Source organism: Neofelis nebulosa, chromosome 4 (genome assembly GCF_028018385.1).
Source record: "Neofelis nebulosa isolate mNeoNeb1 chromosome 4, mNeoNeb1.pri, whole genome shotgun sequence".
NCBI lineage: Eukaryota > Metazoa > Chordata > Mammalia > Carnivora > Felidae > Neofelis > Neofelis nebulosa.
The window spans coordinates 27,716,476-27,737,632 of record NC_080785.1 but is presented as its reverse complement, the minus strand read 5'-3'; the positions used below and the strand labels follow the sequence as shown (position 1 = coordinate 27,737,632).

The following is a 21,157-nucleotide window of genomic DNA, read 5'->3' as shown; positions in this document are numbered from 1 at the left end:
ATCTACGCTTCCAAATACACACTGGGTTCATGTTATTATTGTGTAACAATCCTAACTAATCTTTTCCCCCACAGGACACAATAATTAAATGTGAAGTTTCCCAAATGTCTGATCGCAAAGGTAGCAGCCATCTCATTCCCATTCTTTATTTCTTTATTCTTTATTTCTGCTGATTGCTTACTGACCTCCCCAGGTGTTTTTTTTTTCTTTTTTTCTTGGTTGACTGCATAGAAAGTGAACCCCAAGTTCACATCAGCTCAGGCCCTTAACACCTGTCTAGCTGAAACTCCCCATCAATTTCCAAGCACTTAGTCCAGACAATGCAGATGCTATTCCCAAGCTCTGATTATGACCACAGTAAATCTATTTAAAACTTCTAGAAAAGTTTCTTAGCGCTTCTTCAAGTTCAACTTTGAAAGATACTTAATATAGTCAATCTTGGCAAGAGTCGAGCAAGATAGGCACTCTACTGCTGGAAGAACTATAAATAGGTAAAAATATTCTTGAAAAGCAATCTGGCAGCATGTATCAAAAGCCTACCAAACCCATCCTTTTTGATATGGCAGTTTTATTTCCAGAAATCTATCCAAAAGAATTGAAACTAAAAATTAAAACTGACACCAAATAAAAAGTGTGTAAATTAAACCTTGTTAAGATGTATAAAAAGCTATCTTTCTGGAACTGTTATAAAATGCAAAGACTGACCAGGGGAAAATAAAGTCTGATTAAAAATAACCTATAGGGGCACCTGGGTGGCTCACTGGGTTAAGTGTTCGACTTTTGGTTTTTGGCTCAGGTCATGAGGTCATGATCTTGCGGTTTGTGAGTTGGAGCCCCGCATCGGGCTCTGTGCCAACGGTGCAGACCCTGCTTGGGATTCTCTCTCCCTCTCTCTCTGCCTCTTCCCTGCTTATGCTCTTTCTTTCTCTCAAAATAAACTTAAAAAAAAAAAAAAATAATAACCTCTAAAAGGTAAACTGACAGCAGCTAAATCTGCAGCTGGTAAAATTTGTTACTGATGAAAAATTGTTAATAGTGTCAAACTAACTAACTATGAGAGGGATTTGCAAACTTCAATGTAAACAGAAATAATGACCACAAAAGGAAAACTCAGTGGCAGTAGATGGAATCAATACAATTTGACCTGAAGATCTGGTTGATTAATCAAATGTTATCCAGAGAACAACTAAAGTAAATAAAAATAATTAGTAAAATAAAAACGCATAAAATCTGAAACTAGTTAATATTAATAGAACATTTATGAATGAGGGGCACCTGGGTGACTCAGTAAGTTGAGGTCTGACTCTTGATTTCGGCTCAGGTCATGATCTCACGGTTCGTGGGATAGAGCCCCACGTCAGCCTCTGCACTGACAGCTTGGAGCCCACTTGGGATTCTTTCTCTCCTCTCTCTGCCTCTCCTCCACTCATGTTCTCTCTCTCCCTCAGTAAATAAACATTTGAAAAAGAGAGAGAGAGAAAGAAAATTCATGAATGAATTACACTGGCTGTATGTAGTCTGTTACAGAAAAATGTTTCTTCTCAAAATTTCATCTTTGTTGGTATAATTTCAATGAAAATGCTTGTATACGTAAACATCGTATCAAATGTGCTTATGATCAAGCAAAACTGTCTCCTTTTGTTATATTTCAAAAATATTTTCTAAATCTTTTCATTTCAGGAATTATGATTCTTACCTATCTTCTCCCTGCCAATGTCTTCATGAAAAGACAAATCAGACAATAATTTACTTAGTACTTTGTAACAGTATTCAGATTTTAAAGTTTTTCCAACCTCTATGTCTACAGATTCGATATGTGCTAGGTAGGTATTATTTCAAGAAAAAGAATGAATGAGATTGTTAAAATATTAGTGCCTACCAATTTTTGTTCCTGAAGGACAAAACATGCCCATGATCATTTCCATACTTTGCTGCAGGTCATCATTGATGAGGATTTCTGACGCTGGGATCTGGAAGAATTTGTCCTTAAAAAAAAATTACAGGAGAAAATAGGAAACTATATTAATCTTTTTTAAAAGCCATAATTAATATAAAAGCATTTCAATATCATCTAATTAAAATAATTTAGACTATTTCACTCTGTGAAGATTGTAGACTTCATAAACTAGAGTTCTAAACTCTAAAATCTGGTTTACTACTTTAATCTAAAAACAGCATTGAGATATATATATATATATATATATATATATATATACACACACATACATATATACACACATATATACATACACATATATAAATATATATTTATACATATATAAATATATTTATACATATATGTGTATGTATATATGTATATATATATAAATGAAAGTAAGAATAGTAATTAGAAAAGAGTGAGGCTTATCATTCTTTGTGTACAGGAAAAAAAATCTAGTGTTAAATTTAAAAGAGTATAACGTGGGGCGCCTGGGTGGCGCAGTCGGTTAAGCGTCCGACTTCAGCCAGGTCACGATCTCGCAGTCCATGAGTTCGAGCCCCGCGTCGGGCTCTGGGCTGATGGCTCGGAGCCTGGAGCCTGTTTCCGATTCTGTGTCTCCCTCTCTCTCTGCCCCTCCCCCGTTCATGCTCTGTCTCTCTCTGTCCCAAAAATAAATTAAAAACGTTGAAAAAATAAATAAATAAAAGAGTATAACGTATAGTGTATATTTAATTTTTCTCTCCTCGATCAGATTATAAGTTATACTTTCTTAAAAGAAGAAAGGGATCTTGTTTGCTTTTGTTCGCTGCTAAATCCCCATCACATACAACAGTATCTGGCACATAGCAGGTGCTCATTAAATATTTATTCAATAAATGGACCAATGAACTGTTTTGGCAAGAGAAAACATTCTCTCAAACCTACCCCAGATTGTTTCCCAACGTGTGTAGTAAACCAATTTGACCTTACTGTGAAAAGAAATCTGGTCTTTGCCCTTGGCTCCTGGAAATCACCTCTAAGCCCTTGGAATATCAGGCCTGTTAGGAATGTCTTTGTCCTACTAGCTAAGTCTATCAGCGTGATTTAGGGCACAAAGTTTGGGGCATGTGGTATTAGCTCGATCTCTGGAAGGACTGAAACCAGATGAGCCTATGGGCTGTCTACATGTCTCTACCATGACTACATGATGGAGCCCCAATAAAAACTCTAGCCACCAAGACTTGGCTTGTGGAATCACAAGGCTTCCCTGGCTGGCAGTACCGCTTGTGTCCTGTTTCACTTCACTGCTAGGCTGGTAACGCTGGCTGCTACTCCACAGCAAAGGGCAACTGGAAGCCCCATGTCTGGAACTTCTTGGACTCTGCCCTACGTACCTCTTCCCTTGGATGATTTTAATTTGTATTCTTTAGGTGTAACAAACAATAATAGCAGAATAACTTCCAGTAAGTTCCATGAGTCTTTCTAGGGGAGTATCAAAACTAAGGTGGTCCTGAGAACTCCCAAACTTAGAACTGTTGTTAGAAATGAGAGAGGTTTGTGGATAGCTCTCCAGCTTCGTATGCTATAACCATCTCTCCTCCAAAGTAACTTCATTCCCTCTACTATGGAAATGTGGAGACTCCAAAAACCTGGTAAAATGCTGCTTAGACAATGTCCAGAAGGTGCAGCCATACCTCTGCCTTTGGCTCCTGGAGTAAAACTTCTGAAGACTCTCTCCTCAAATTCCTATTCTTTGATTTTTCATTATTTGGATATTAAATTTACAGAGTCAGATCGGAACAGGATAAATATACAGACAATTCAAGATTTATGTGCTTGCATTTTATTTGTTCTTCTAAGTTGCCTTAAATCCTCTCAGTAATAAAGTTGGTATGAATAAACATATTAAAATCAAAAACATATTGTTAGTGAAAAATATCTACACTCCCTCTGTTACTTACAGAATCCATGAGATAAGCTTCCAGTACCCCTGTTCCATCATCAAGAATAAATGTCATCACAAACACATGTTGAAGGGGTACAATACCCAGCACTAGTGAAGGAAGAAAAGATCAAACCATATGAATCTTCTATTCTTTATGATCAAAGTAAGATAAAAATTGTTTTATGATGTTAATTTTGTTTACTAAAATAATTTGAGATTAAAAAAAATACGCCTTTTGTTCTCTAGTAACAATATATTAAGCTCATTTAGCAGGTTCACTTTGGAATATTAAACCATACCTATGTAGTGACAATGACTCATGAGCAATTCTACATTTTTGATTAAATATTAATATAAGGTATCTTTACAGTGAGTTGATAACTTGATAGAAAACACAAAAACGAATTCATGAACTACAGTTCACCACGTTAGCCACATGAAAGACAAAGTTAAAATACCAGAATGTTCTAAAAAGAATAGCATGTGGCTCACTATTTATGATTTTGTAAAATGTTTCTCCCCTTTATATTATAAACACAAGGATCACGTATGTCTTAAGAGATCTCATCTGGTTGAATGGCCAAAAATGTCAGAATACGGGATTTAATAATTTGGTAAGATGAGGAAAAAGAAATTGAAGAGATACTAAATTATACAAAAATCCATGGGTTAAAATGTTACTTTGTGTTTGGAAATGGGAGACATTTATATGTTTAAAAAATGAAATACTGTCTTTTGTTTGTGGAATCCATATTTAAAAGGATTAACTATGGGGCAAATAGAAGACTAAAGCAGCATACAGAGAAATGAATTAGAACACACAGACATGACAAAAAGTGGTTAATACAAAGGAACTGATTTTTAGGATTCTAAAGGTCTTGATAGGTTAAAACTGAGCTAAAACCAAGAAGGGCGAATGTAGAACCTACTCTGAGGGACCACACAAACGAAGAATTGCATTTTAGAATGGGATGAGGAGACCAAATGGGATCACAAGGGGCTCACGTGACTGGACCACAAACAAAACAGGAAATAGAAGTACTAACAGAGCTGGATTACAAAAGAAAGAAAACAAAACCAAGTATACAAATAAATATATATACAATAAAATTTTCAGGCTAGTAGAAGCAAAGTGTCTAATTTTAGAGAAATAAAGGTTTTCTTTATATTCTGAACTGGCCAATATTTGTAGCCCTATTTGCAGCTTTTAAGGGCAAACTTTGAGAAGAGCATTGGTAAAGTGAAATGTTTACTAAGGAAGAGAAAGAGAATAGTAAGGAATGTGGTGAATACCAAATGAAGTAAGGGTGCCTACTTGGAGAAATAAAGACTCAATGAAGGCATGACAGATTATCTTCAAATGCATGAAGCTGTTAATCTTCTACAAGACCTATACTCTAACTCTAGTAGGTAGAACGTGGGCCATGTTAAAATTTAAGTAGGTAGATTTTGCTTCACTGCTAAGAACTACTTAAAAATTAAGGGGATATGTTTGCTTTGCAATGTAATGAGTCCCCTATCACTGAAAGAGTTTTAAGCCAAGGCTGGATGATCACAGTTAAGAACAGGATATAAAAAGCTTCTTGTCATTCCAACTAAAGATATATATTGGGTGGAGAGTGTAACAGCTGTCTCTAAAATTGTTTTGAATCCTAAGATACTATAAACTGGAGGAATTTTTCAGAATCTGTATTTGTGATTAATGATTAACACTAAAACAAATTACTGAACATTAAAATGTGAGCAATGATTAAAGATACTGGCAGATGCCTGAAAGCAAGTTTTCAAATACGTTTAAACTATGTTATGCTCTTATTATAATCACCGTGAACAGTTTTGCTTAAGTAAAGTTAAACGTTAGCTCAGTCTTTGTCTGGTTTTACTATATCCACAAACACTGAAATATAATCAGTGAGATCACCTTACACAAAGACAGTTGCAGTTGTAGAACACAGAAATTTAGCTAACCTTCTGCCACAGAAGAAGGAATCCAAGGTGTTTTATCAACCAGAGAATTTAGATTTTGTATTGGTCTCAAAGTAGAACACTGTTTACATCTGAAATTAATGACAGAAAAAAAACCATACAGATTTAAAAATAATTATTATAACTCATTTAATTATAACTTACCTTTGCTGTTCAAAATGTACAGTTTAAAAAGTTAATTATTAAATAGTATTGCACCTTCCACATTATAACACACATAATACAAACAGAATTATAAACAAACAAGATTTTTACATTTGAAACAATCACAAAGATAGTATGGTTCAGAATAAACAACACTAAGTTGAGAATAAGAGAAAGGGTCCAGATCTAGATTGTTAATTAATTTGGCTGATTTCTTAATTTGGTAAAATGAAAAAAATTAAAGAGATTATCTCTAAGGACTCTTTCATTTTATGGCTCTTTGATAACAGCTAAGGTATTAAATAAATATAACCAATACCAGAAAATTATTCTCATTAAAGAAGTCAGTAGTAGCAAGACTTTGGATAATATATTCAGTAAGCATGTATTTAGAGGTTCATAGTTTATAATGCCAATACTATACTTATCCTTCATGATGTAAGTCAATCGGAAACTACACAACATACTAAGAATGCACATGATTTAGTATAGGTTATTTTGCTTTATTTACATACAAACATACTTTAAATATAAGTAATTATTTTTTATTATATATTATCATAAGATTAGGAGATGCTACTAAGAAAATATACTTGAGTAAAAATATAAAAAGAAATCAATGTTCAAAAGATTTACGTAGACTCCTTTTCATTTGTAATCTGCAGAAAAGTAGAGGGTACCTATATTAAATATTTTCCCCTTCTAGCCTTCAAATACATAGAAATTTATTCTTTAAGAGAAAAAAGCATGGAGAAAAGACAGTCTCTTTAAAAACAGTGTTGGGAAAACTGGATAGCAACATGCAGAAGAATGAAACTGGACCACTTTCTTACACTATACCCAAAAATAAATTAAAAAATGGATGAAAGACCTAAATGTGAGATAGGAAACCATCAAAATCCTAGAGAAGAACACAGGCAGCAACCTCTTTGGCCTTGGCCGTAGCAACTTCTTACTAGACACATCATCAGAGGCAAGGGAAACAAAAGCAAAAATGAACTACTGGGACTTCATCAAGATAAAAAGCTTCTACACAGTACAGGAAACAATCAACAAAACTAAAAGGTAGCCTATGGAATAGGGGAAGATATTTGAGTCTTCTGATTATTGAATATCAGAAGACATACCTGATAAAGGGTTAGTGTTCAAAATCTATAAAGAACTTAACAAATTCAACACCCTAAAAAACAAATAATCCAGTGAAGAAATGGGCAGAAGACATGAATAGACACTTTTGCAAAGAAGGCATCCAGTTGGCTAACAGGATCCATGGAAAGATGCTCAAAATCACTCATCATCAGGGCAATACAAATCAAAACCATGATGAGATACCATTTCACACCTGTCAGAATGGCTAAAATTAACAACACTGGAAACATCAGGTGTTGGCGAGGATGCAGAGAAGGGAAACCCTCTTGTACTGTTGGAGGGAATGGAAACTGGTGGAGCCACTCTGGAAAATAGTATGGAGTTTCCTCAAAAAGCTAAAAATACAAGTACCCAAGACCAGCAATTAAACTAGTAGGTATTTACCCAAAGGATACAAAAATACCAATTTGAAGGGGCATATGTACCCCAATGTTTATAGCAGCATTATCAACAGTGAAACCACGAAAAGAGCCCAAACATCCATTAACTGATGAATGGATACAGAAGATGTGGTACATATTACACAGTGAAATATTACACTCAGCCATAAAAAAGAATGAAATCTTTCCATCTGCAATGACATGGATGGAGCTACAGAAGTAATGCTAGGTGAATAAGTCAGAGAAAGACAAATACCATATGATCTCACTGACGTGTGGAATTTAGGAAACAAAACAGATGAACATATGGGATGGGAAAAAAAAGAGATGGAAGCAAACCATAAAAGACTCTTAATGACAGAGAACAATCTGAGGGTTGATGAGGGGACGTGGATAGGCAATGGGCTAAATGGGTGAAGGGTATTAAGCAAGGTACTTACTATGATGAGCGCTGGATGCTATACGCAAATGATGAACCACTAAATTCTACTCCTGAAACCCGTATTATACTACATGTTAATTAACTAGAATTTAAATAAAATTATGGGGGAAAAAAAGGCAATAGAATGAAGAAATATTACTTCCTTAAAGACTAGGATATTAACTTTAGACATCGATAAAACAAGTATGTAAACTAAAAATTAAGTATATAAATTAGAATTTAAGGGTAACAAGCAAAAATTAAGTAGAGATTTATTATTTCCAAAGCAATAAAAGACAAAAGAGGGGAAAATTAAGAACATTTTTATAAATGAGTCCAATAGAAGATTAGAGGAAAAAAATAAGCTAAATAATAACCAAAAAAGGGGAGGGAGACAGAAGAAGTAATAATGTAAGTGGAAAACAAAATAAGATGTAGAAATAAAACCTAAATATATCAGTAATGAACATATTTTAAACTTATCTACTAAAAAACAACTAAAATCTAGTCCTATTTATTTATGAGACTTCCTAAAATAGAACACAAAGAAACATGAAAGCAAACCAGCAAAAGAACCTCAAAATGTAGAAAGCAAACACTGACTGAATTAAAAATCACAAACCTACAACCACATAGGACATTAAGCACAGTCTCTAAGAAGTGATTAAACAAAGTTACAAAGGAAAAAGAAGTTTTGAATATGATTAACAAGCTTGTCTAATGGACACAAGTAAACACTTTTAAAGACTAAACACAACTATTAAAGAATACACGTTCTTTTTAAAATATAGGCAATATATACAAAATCTGAACAAACATATTCTAGGATACAGCAAAGGTAAATGAATCTCAAAGATCATTATGAAATGTATCAAGCAATTTGGTTAAAAAGTAATCTAACTAAAATACAAACAAATGTAGCACCTAAATTGTGTGCGTGAAATTTTTAAAACACACAGCTAAGTAATTCATGGGTCTAAGAAGATATCACAATGAGAAATTAGAAAACATTTAGAAGTGACAAAAGAAAACCAAAAACCAAAAACCTACTACATATCAAATCCTGGGTTAAAGCTATGGCTATTTTCTCAGGGGAAAAATTATGGACTTAAATATAAATATTAAAAAATATACTAAAATTAATGAATTAAGTGAGGTATGCATTCAATTAAAAACATTTGAAAAAGAAAAACCAAGGGAACCTAGGGGCACCTGGGTGGCTCAGTCCATTGAGCATCCGACTCTTGATTTTAGTTCAGGTAATGATCTCATGGTTTGTGGGTTTGAGCCCTCTGTCAGGCTCTGCGCTGACAATGGGGAGACTGCTTGAGATTCTTTCTCTCCCTCTAACTCTGCCCCTCCCCTGCTCATGCATACTTGCTCTCTCTCTCTCTCTCTCAAAATAAATAAATAAACTTAAAAAAACAACAACAAAAAAACCCCGAAGAAATCTAGAAAAAGTAAATGCAGAAACTAAAGATAAGAACAATAAAACAACAGAGAGTATCAACAAAACAAAAGCTAGTTATTTTGGCAAAAAAAAGTCAAGGAAAATAGGTGCAAATAATATTAAGTGGATTCAGGAACAAAGTAGAAATTTTTTTTTTTTTTTTTTTCAACGTTTTTTATTTATTTTTGGGACAGAGAGAGACAGAGCATGAACGGGGGAGGGGCAGAGAGAGAGGGAGACACAGAATCGGAAACAGGCTCCAGGCTCCGAGCCATCAGCCCAGAGCCTGACGCGGGGCTCGAACTCACGGACCGCGAGATCGTGACCTGGCTGAAGTCGGACGCTTAACCGACTGCGCCACCCAGGCGCCCCTAGAAATTTTTTTTTAAATTTTTTTTTTTTTTAATGTTTTTTATTTATTTTTGGGACAGAGAGAGACAGAGCATGAACGGGGGAGGGGCAGAGAGAGAGGGAGACACAGAATCGGAAACAGGCTCCAGGCTCCGAGCCATCAGCCCAGAGCCTGACGCGGGGCTCGAACTCACGGACCGCGAGATCGTGACCTGGCTGAAGTCGGACGCTTAACCGACTGCGCCACCCAGGCGCCCCCAAAGTAGAAATTTAAAAATCATCAAAAGTACTATGAACAATTTTATGTCAATAAATGTAAATTTACATAAGAAATGAAACTATAAAAAATTCATTAATAAAATAGATTCAAGAAATAAAAAAAAAGATAAAAGATGTATAACTGTTAAATAAACTAAAGCATTAGTTTAAAATTCTGTTTACAAAGAATCAGGTCCAGAAATCTGAGCAAAATAACTAAAACCTAAAGTAAGAAAAACCTTTAAGGTTTCATAAGCATTTTAATAATTTGATTGTATTAATATTTTACAAATTCGTAAAACAAAAGAAACCATAAAGTTAAAAAGGTACAAGATCTCAAGAGACTGTAAGTTTCTTGAAATGCATGTCTACTTCTAGCTCCCAATATATCCTGATATCTTCCAGTTCCTCAGTGGCAACTAATCTGTAACTTCGTGGCACAGAAATTTTGGAATTCAATCACTTAACTTTTACTAGGATACAGCTCTAAACCTTTCTCTGTATTAGCATCTAAATCTTTGTGAAAGAAAGCAAATGAATATTAACCTCTGGGCTAGCCTTATACTTAGCACATTGTTGGTATTCGATATATATGCTATCAGAAGAATAAAATACATACCAGAAAAATCTAGAATCTTGTACATATAAATTGGTATTCAATAAGTATCCACTGAATATATAGCAACTAGTAGGATAAAATAATAACAATTACTCCTAAGCAGTTATTAATTCTCAAAATTCCCAGATCTGAAAGCATACCCATAGTGATGTACTTTTCCTTGTATAAGGAATGGTACTGAAAGATCAAGGACTTCCAGGTCTTCATAGCCAGATCTCACAGGAATTACACTATGAAACTTATTTGCGAGTTTGTAGATTTCACCGAGTGTTCCTCCTATGAACACAGAATAAATAAATCCTTCAAGTAGTACAAATATAATGAAGGCAAAATTGAGTGTGTATTTAAAGGAACACATGAGGTATAGTAAAAGACTAAAAGGACTGAAAGAAAAATACAATGAAGAATTTAGATGATTAATACATTTATTATACAAAAATAATAATTTGTAAACTTAGTATCCTGCACTGATTAAAGAAACCACTACACAGAAATGCTGAGACTTGAGCAAAATAGAAGACTTGTGAAACTTTAACCATCTTCCTAAATTTATACAAACTGCTCTTTTATGCTATAACACTTTGGTTTAAGTATTCAAAAGAAAATAAAATTGAGAGCCAAAATATAACAGGATTCTCATTATTAAATTTGCTATATACTAATAATGTCTAGGTAAATTAAGTCTTGAGTTTGAAATAAGTCTTTTAAACTTCCAGGTCAACATTAAATTTATATATAGCTGCGAAAAGTTTGTGTAATTACAATTCATGTAAAGTGTTTGTTCATTTTTCCTAAAAAATCATTACATTTCTAATTGTATGACACAGTGGCCATGAAAGCCATCACTAGCTGAGAAGAAAGAGTAAGCCCAGGGGTGCAATACTACTAGAAGGCAGGATTATCTAGAATAACTCAAACCTACTGGTTCCTTTCCTGGTGTATTTTTCACCTAGACTGAGCATTCCTCCTTCCTAGGGAAAGAGAATATGATTTATAAGAATACTTTTGTGTATTTCCTAATATTTGTAACGTTAAATTCAATTGTGAGGGGAAAGCACTCCCAGCACAGCAGAATAAGGACGTCCAAAAATACACTGCTCCATACAAGGAAGAACACTGGCAAAAACTGTCAAATTTGACTTTTTTTGGAACTCTAGAAATTAACCAAAGGCTTGCAACAATCCAGGGAGTGTTTATTCAGAATAAGCAGATAAACCTTGGTAAGAACCAGTTTTGTGGTGTTCTAAGTTGCCCAGCTCCCATTCCTCTTTCCACAGCATTGCGAAGCTGGAAGCCACAGTTCTGCCGTGTCGCACTGCAGTTAGGTCCTTGCCCCTGGGTAGGGTTATAATACTCAGAAATATGATAAAATAAAAATAGCTTGCATTTTCATGAAACCCTTTTATATTTTAAAGTGCTTTCAGATATATTTTCACATTTGAGTTTCGTTAAAAAGTTCTGTAAGTCAGTGTTATTACTCTGGATATATTTATTTGTTCAATAAATATTTACTGAGAGCCAGCTGCATGCCTAGTGTCCTACCCTAGGAGCTAAAGATACAAAGATTAAAATGAACATGGATCCTAGTTACAGTCTAGTAAGCAAACAAGTCTATAAACAGATATAATACAAATACAATACAGGAAGGAAAGTGATCTACTGAAAGTTCATACACTATGCAATAAAAACCACTCAAATCTGCCTTGAGAATCAAGAGTGCTTGGTAGGTGTAGGTGTTCATTAAATATTTCACATGAATTGTTGAGTAAAGGGAATTATTAAGTTACTTATGAACATTAGAGAAGAAATTCTCAGGAGAATACCAACAGAATGGCAAAGAGGTACAGAGAAATACCCTGGGTTTAGGAATTGCCTCCGGTTCAATATGGCTGGAGGGTGTAATGGAAATTGAGGAATGGCAGGAGGTGAGACTGAAAGTTTGTGGGATGAGTGACAGGATCAGGAGCTAAAGGTACTTCTTCATTCAAGCTTCTTTTGGACCCTCAAGGTCAACTTGGCTTTAACACAGAATTCTCTGGGAGGCAGTTCACAGGAGAACACTAAGGTGTACTGGATATCCTCCTAGATGGCCCTACAAGGACAATACTTATAGAAACTGATAGTTTCAAAGCTTTATTTTATTTTTAGGGCATACGAATAGTCTTACTCCATTTTTGTGTGTGTGCATGTGTCTGTGTGCTTTGTTTTTATATCTACTTACTGGTAGAGATTCCAGTATTGCTAATGGACTAAGATGATACTACATTTCACTCATCAAAGTGGACACATTTTTTAAAGGGCTAGTATATGATGATGAAGATGGGGGAACAGATAATCTCATATGCTACTAAAGTATATGAATACTACGACAGCTTTACTGGAAAGTAACTGGGCAACATTTACTTAATTCTTTGTGCACCCACCCCCCCCCCCCCAACTCCCAATTACATTTCATTCAGGGAGAAGAAACTTCATCATAGAGTTAATATGTCAAAAAACCAGAAACAATTCAGTTCCACTTACTACCTGTAGTGGGGAAGATCCACAACTTCTCTATGATTCAGTTTTCTCATGTATAAAAAAGAGCTTACAATAAGACCAAATGAATAAGAATATTGTCATGGTTAATTAATACATAGAAATTAAAATCATTTCTGGTATGTTGTAAGTGTATTAAAATAAGAGATGTTCATGAAAGGATACCAATGGTCATATTCATATGTATTTATATATATGTATTTTCTAAAACAGGTACATATTACTTTTATAAATAGAAAAATGTCACTAACAAAATGATCATAATCCACTATAATAAAGATTAATTCATTTATAAAATAAAACTAAAGATTTCTCTGCAAATTAAAGATGATGTTTTCCTTCTATCATAGAATATTACTGAGGAAGAAAAGTCTCAAGGAAAATTATGAAACTTTAAATTTGGCATGGGGAAAAATAAGTTTATATGTGTTTGTGTGTGTGTGTATATATATATATATATATATATACATATATATATATATATATATATATATTAGATATTAAAATTAGTGAAAAGTGGAAAGGAAATGCAAAAATATATATGACTCAGTTTCTTCCTTTTAAAACCTGTCAAGTTATCTTTACTTGTTTCCAGGGTCCCTTCCTTGACGTAAATATCAATAGATGACTTTCAGGTTTTTTTTTTTTTTTTTTTTTTTTTATGGAACAACAGTGACATCCAGAGGCCAAGGTAACAATAACTGTACATAACAAGCAGCCTCCTGATGAAACACTGCTCGACAATGAGCTTGAATCTGATTAAGATTCTATCCAAATTCAACAAGATAGACAAATGCAAACACTTGAGTTCAATATATGATTTCTAAATGTAATTCAGATTAGTTTATATGTGTGTATATATATATATATATATATATATATTTAAATCTATTTGTTATATATAATATACTCTATTTTATGTAATTTAATAATATTTTGACTTTGTATGTCCTAGGTTGCCCCTAAAATATATTTAACAATCATTAATCAGAGAAAGACACAAGCAAAAGCTATATTCTAATAAAACAGTAACTTAAATACATTACCTTCTATCAAAATCAGACAGTCACTTGAAAGTGGGAGAATACCATTATTTTTTACAAAATGAACAGCTACTTTTCGTTCTCCTTGATCTTTAGTGGTCCACATTTTAGAATCATATAATGATGTATTTTGTAGTTTAGTATCTGGGATTTTAGTTGCACCCTCTTGTAAAATTATATCCAAATCACCCTCATGTGGAACTTCTTGCCTAAAATCATTGACAATGATATAATACAAAACAATTGGTATAAGCTTGGAAATTCAAATTTAACAAATTATCCAATTAAGACAAATTTGTTTACATGCTGATGCACCAGCTACTTATTTTAAAATGTGGACATAATTCACTTTGCAGGTTAAGTGACTCTTATTCACAGAAAAAGATTTGATGATACTTCACAACTAAGTAGATCCATATCATAACTATATTAACTGCTAGCAATTTCCTTATCTGGTTTTGTGATACCAAGGATCCTATAACTATTTCTAACACCAATTCATTCTCCTCTGTAAGGAATGTTAAACTTCTCCATGGGAGAAAAAGATACAGCTTCTTGTTAAATATCCACTTACCACCTAAGTAATCTCTTTCACAGGGCACCCACTTTACAAACCAATACCCCTTTCAATTCCTTTTAACCTAGACTAATAATTTTAAAAAGTCACGTGGTAAAGTATGTATACAATGGAAATGGCACGATCTGGAACCAAAATGTCTATGTCCTTGCCTTGGTTCTGTCCCCAACCAGCTGTGTAACTTCAGGTAACACCACTTTACCTTTTTGACGTGATTCTCTTATTTGTCTAAAAAAATGCTCATAGACGGTAGTTTTGTTTGGCAAAGCTATATGACTTTACAGAATTTAACAAACTGTAATTTAATAATTCTTCAACAATTATATAAAATCTGTATTTATATTTTAATTCCGACCATCATTTTAAGCTCAAATGGGTAGAAGATGGTCCCCATTTTATTTAAAGTTTGATGATCAAAACTGTCTACAAATAGTATTATACTTAGATTGTGGAGGAGAAAATTTACATATATTAATGTACATACACAAATTATATTTATATACACAAATATAATGGACTACGTAATTATATAATTTTATAATATATATACACACATGCACACACACAAATATAAAGGAAATGTACTATATTTACACATTATATATTTAAAGGGAAGACAGTCAAATTGCATAAAAAAGAAAAAAGAGATTAAAAATAAATTCAGAATGTCTTGAGTAAGTACATAATCATTCTAATATAAATTTATTTTATATAACTATATGTATTCATTCATGTATTAAAGCTACTAAACTGAATTTAGATCTGAAAACAGCACCCACTTTTATTTATTACTACTAAGAAATGTCAGAAGGATTTACTAAGAATTTAGTATTTTCTCTTAAAAATGTTACCACTGTTTCAAAATATAACATACAAAGTCACAATTTACACACGGCCAGGACTTAAACTGATTGGTATATATGAAAATGTATATTCACAAAATTATGAAATAAAAACTTCTGTTTTATTACAGAAAATACTTACAGTGCATGACATTTAGGACAATGAAGTTTAACAGACTGAAGGAGACTTCTGGGCTTATATGACCTTAATTTTGCTCGAATACGATACTGTTGAGGAGCTTTTTGTTTCAAAATAGCACATAGTGGGGTTTTCTCCAAATAGTGATGATCTGTAAGTACTAAAAATAATTTTTAGATTAAGTCAGAATAACTTACAAGAATAATAAGAATATTCATAATACGAATTCCCTTGAACCAGATACAATAAAACTGAATTATTTAAGTTCTATTGCCAACCTTGTTAATATTTTGCCACATTTGTCATCATCTCCACCTGGTAGCTCCCTCTCCATATATATCTCCTTACATATTCATATATATACATGAATCATTTATGAATAATTTCCAGATATCATGCTCTTTTATCCCTAAATACTTCAGTGTGTATTTCAGAAGATTCTGAAGATTGGCATATTACAGTGCAATTTTCAACTTCAGAATATGTAACATTATCACTGAATCAACAGACATTATTCAAATTTTTCCAACTGTCCCTGTAATGTTCTCCCTTAGATCTTTATTTCTGGGTCCAGAATCCAGTCTTGAACCATGCATTGCATTTATTTTTCCTGTCTCTTTGGACTCCTTTAATGTAGAATGGTCCCTCAGCCTTTCTTGGTCTTTTATGACACTGATATATTTGAGCAGAGGCCATTGACTTGGGTGTGTCTGGTTCTGCTCATGGTCAGATACAGATTATGCCCTTTTGGCAGTCTAGTATACTGCAAGTGATACAGGCGTCCCTCTCTGCATCGGAACAAGAGGCATACAAGTCACCAGCGTTTTCATTCCTGGGGATGTTAACTTGGCTCACTTGGTTATAGTGGCGTTCAACAGGTTTCTTCTCCACTTGGTTATAGTGGTGTTCAACAGGTTTCTTCTCCACTATAAATTTATTATTTCCCCCTTTATAACTAATAAGAAAGTACTTGGGGAAATAGAAGTATCTCACTCCTCAGTAAACATTTAGGATCCTGCTAGTTTAGGACCCACTGGTGATTTACAACTAAGTCAGTTATTACTATCATGGTTGCAAAATGATTTTTTTTCCTAACTTCATCATTCCTTTTACATTCGTTAGCTGTCATTCTATTGTAACTAGGAGCTCTCCACTCAATCGCACATATTTATTCATTCATTCATTTGTTCTTTTATTTACTATCCACACGGACTAATGGATCCCTACTACTGTTCGGTTTTACTCCATCACTAGTATTTTTTATTTTGATGCTCAAATTGTATCAGATTTGACATGCTCCATAATTAACTGAGAACTTCTTTACCTTCTGGCACAACAAGATGTTCTGGATTCATCTTGTAATTCTCCTGTCCCAATCCTGGAGTCTACTATCTCTCCAAGCAGCCCTGATTCTTTTTAAGGGGGAATATCATTTATAAACCAAGATCTGTGCATGAGGTACATCCATTGCTATTGGGTTGCCATTATTTTGAAGCCCTTTAACTGGACAGAGATAGGATATACATGCAAATGTGTTCATACTTATACTTCCACACACGCACCTGCACATGTATAAATGTATACATATATACATACATGTATATATATGCACACACACACACACACACACAGACATCTGCATCTATTTCTACATTTATTTATAAAATCATGAGTCCATACTGACCCTTCCTATTCCAATACAACACCACAAGTTTCTTTCTTCTGGCTTTCCCTCATTTCACAGTTATATGTTCTTTCTCCAATGAGAAACTCATATTATTATAATAGTATATTATAGAGCTTTATTTAATAGACTCGTGCTTAAAAATTTTTTTTCTTAATTTTTTTCATCTTAGCTGAACTAACAGAAAGAGGGCATCTGACAGATTTACTATCATTGCTAACACTAAAGTTTTGGGGTATACTGCCTTTATGGGCACATCGCTAAATTCATAGTGTGAATAGATAAAAATTATGTCATATATTTTATCACATTCTCAAAATGAAATAAGCCCCACTGCACTGTTAAATAGAATATGTTTTACAAACCTCATACCTGTAGGACTTAAAATATATGTTCAATGTAAAAACATGTATCTTTCTGAGTTCCATTTTATGCCAGTTAGGATGAGGTACAGAAATGAAAGATAAATATGTGCATATTTTCGCCCTCATGGATATCTGCTCTCAATAATAGATAGGAACAAATTAGTTGATAAATGTAAGGACAGACTTTATCATGCACACTATTACACCCTTATTTCAAAAATGAAACATAGTCTTACTTGTAGCTGATAGTTGCTGGCATCTTTCTACCTCATACAGTGATACTGATCCAGAGCCTAGAAAGAAAAAGGAAAGAAAAAGGAAGAATTATACAGTTTTAAGATCCATGAAAAATTCCATATGGAACTGAAAACTATATAACATTGTTGATAAGAATTGAAGAAAATCTAAACAATAGTAAAACATGCCATGTTCATGGACTAGAAGGCTCAAAACTGTTTGTTAAGACATCAATTCTACCCAAACTGATCTGCAGAGTCAATATAATCCTAATCAAAATTGCAGAGGCTTTATTACAGTAAAAGATAAGAGACTCTATCACTTAAGTAGAAATGCAAAGAATCCAGAATATAAAATATAATTCTGAAAAAGAATAAAACTGGCAGACTTATGCTACCTGACTTAAAGACTTATTATAAAGCTACAGTAATCAAGGCAATATGATATTGGCATAAAAACTGACAAGCATATCAAGAGAATAACATAGAAAGCCTAGAAATAAACCTGCACTTACATGGTCACTTTGATTTCTGATAAAGCAGGAAACAACCCAAAGGGAAAGCACAACCCTGGTGCTACAAAAACTGGAAATTAGTTTTAGGAGAAAAAAGTTTACTTCATACCATACTATGAAGTATTTCTGACTGGAAAACCCAGAAATAAATCCACATTTACACTCACTTGATTTTTGACAAAGACACCCAAGCCATCTCATAGAAAAAAACAAAAAACAAAACAAAACAAAACAAAACAAAACAAAAAAACTAATGGTGCAAAGACTGGAAATTCATATTAAAAACAATGTCTACCTCATAGGGTACTACTGGGTATTACAAGGGAATTAGCGATACAGGCAATACAGATGAATTTCAAAAACAGTACATAAGAGAGAATATATTATTCCATTTATTTGAAGTTATAGACAATCTATGGTGGAAAAAAATCAGAACTTCTGGGGATGGACTGAATGGGAAGGAACATGAGGGAACTTCCTGCAACAAGGGTGATATTTTACATTTTTAAAGGGGTTTAAGTTACACAGGTTTATGTATTAGCCAGAACTTGTGGAATGGTACACTTCAGTTGTCCACTGCGTTTAACTTTACATCAAAAATCAAAAAGGTTCATCAACAAATACTGAATTCTAGTTAATGATGTTATTCTGAAGTTTTGAGGAGGCATATTTATTTCTGCAACTTACTTTGACATGGATCAAATTATCAGATGGGTTGATTAGGAGAGAGTGAGAGAGAAATATATGACAGAACAAAGAGAATCCAGAGAGCAGGTATATGAGTGTTCACTGTACAACTGTTCCAATTTTTCTGCATGTTTGAAAATTTTTATTATTTTAGAAAAACACATTGTGAAAGAAATAAATGGAGAAGTGGATAAGACAATAAAGTTATTAAATTTAATAAGATGATGGCTTGATGAACACCATAAAATAGGATTTTACTTTAACAAGAAAGCAAAGGAGGGGAGCCTGGGTGGCTCAGTCGGTTAAGTGTCTGACTTTGGCTCAGGTCATGATCTCACTGTTCAAGGGTTCATGCCCCACATCAGGCTCTGTGCTGACAGCTCAGAGCCTGGAGCCTGCTTTCAATTCTGTGTCTCCATCTCTCTCTGTCCCTCCCCTGCTTGGCTCTGTCTCTCTCTTAAAAATAAATAAACATGAAAAAAAAATTTAAAAAACAAGAAAGCAAAGGAAGTGAACATAGCAGTAAGTTTTAATAGTGCTTTCTAAAATGAATTTGAGACTAAAAAAGTATCCATATTTTGGAATTACTTTGGCTTACATTCTATTGCATATCATAGTATGTTTGGGCAGCACCTGGGTGGCTCAGTGGTTAAGCATCTGACTCTTGGTCATGATCTCACAGTTCATGAGATCGAGCCTGATATTGAGTTCTGTACTGACAGTGTGGAGCCTACTTAGGATACTCTCTCTCTCCCTCTCCCTCCGTCCCTCCCCCCACACTCTCTCTCAAAATAAATAAACTTAAAAACAATTTTATAGTATGTTTTTATAATTTTTTTTATGTGGCATCATACACAAACATGCATTAATAGTCCTTCTTCCTCAACATCACTAATAAATGGCATAAGAATTCATGACAAGAGAACCTGACTGGACATCATAAGCTGGCTAAGTAGAATTTCAATGAATCTGATCGCCTAGTATTAGCCATTCTGCATGAAGTGAAAACAATTGTAAAAACCTTAAAAACAGTCGAATAAGAAGAAAATCAGAGAAACTGTGTAAAATATATATATGGTCTCCCTCAAACTGCTTAAAATAATGTTAAAAACCCAATGGAAAATCAGGTAAAAGGTAAGAGCAGACAATTCAAAGAAGAGGAAGTAAAAAGGGCTGATAAAATATATAATATTTTCTATTTCCCAAGTACTCAAGGAAACTAAGTAAGACATCACTTTATATTTGCTACACTGTTATTTGCATATGAATTCTATGGCATTTTGTCATATAATCTGACAGCATCTATTAAAATAAAAGATGTGCTTATCCTTTGATCTGTCAACTCCTCTTTTAGGAGTTTATTTTAGAGAAAGAAAAGCAGGAATTTATAATTGTTCAAGGATAGCTATTAAAGCATTATTTGTAAGAGCAAAAAACTGGAAACCTGAAGGTGTATCAAATGGAAAATAGCTACATTTATAATGTTAGACTCACATTACAAAACATTATGCAACTATTAAAATGAGTTTAAGATTTGGGGCGCCTGGGTGGCTCAGTTGGTTGAGCGGCCGACTTCGGCTCAGGTCACGATCTCACAGTCCGTGAGTTCAAGCCCCGCGTCGGGCTCTGTGCTGACAGCTCGGAGCCTGGAGCCTGTTTCGGACTCTGTGTCTCCCTATCTCTGACCCTCCCCCGTTCGTGCTCTGTCTCTCTCTGTCTCAAAAATAAATAAATGTTAAAAAAAATTTTTTTTAAATAAAATAAAATAAAATGAGTTTAAGATGGATTAGCCCAGGAAGAGATCTATGATACACTGACAAAGCAACTATGTAGTATGTCCCATTTTTTAAAATATTTTAAACAGAGGGGAAAGTCATATCTGTTCATGTACAGGCATATATATTTCT

General features: G+C 33.8%; 1 protein-coding gene across 3 annotated transcripts in view; it reads right to left on the bottom strand.

Annotated features, from left to right (window-relative positions):
• POT1 (protection of telomeres 1) overlaps window positions 1-21,157 on the bottom strand; it is an 83,401-nt gene that overhangs the window by 3,507 nt on the left and 58,737 nt on the right. For all 3 annotated transcript variants that reach the window (XM_058724424.1, XM_058724422.1, XM_058724423.1), the window contains exons 13-19: window positions 18,049-18,105; window positions 15,767-15,923; window positions 14,209-14,414; window positions 10,765-10,900; window positions 5,835-5,923; window positions 3,883-3,974; window positions 1,880-1,985 (exon numbers count right to left, since the gene is read on the bottom strand). In XM_058724424.1, coding sequence (XP_058580407.1) covers window positions 1,880-1,985; window positions 3,883-3,974; window positions 5,835-5,923; window positions 10,765-10,900; window positions 14,209-14,414; window positions 15,767-15,923; window positions 18,049-18,105 — 843 coding nt within the window. The remainder of the gene's footprint in view (window positions 1-1,879; window positions 1,986-3,882; window positions 3,975-5,834; window positions 5,924-10,764; window positions 10,901-14,208; window positions 14,415-15,766; window positions 15,924-18,048; window positions 18,106-21,157) is intronic.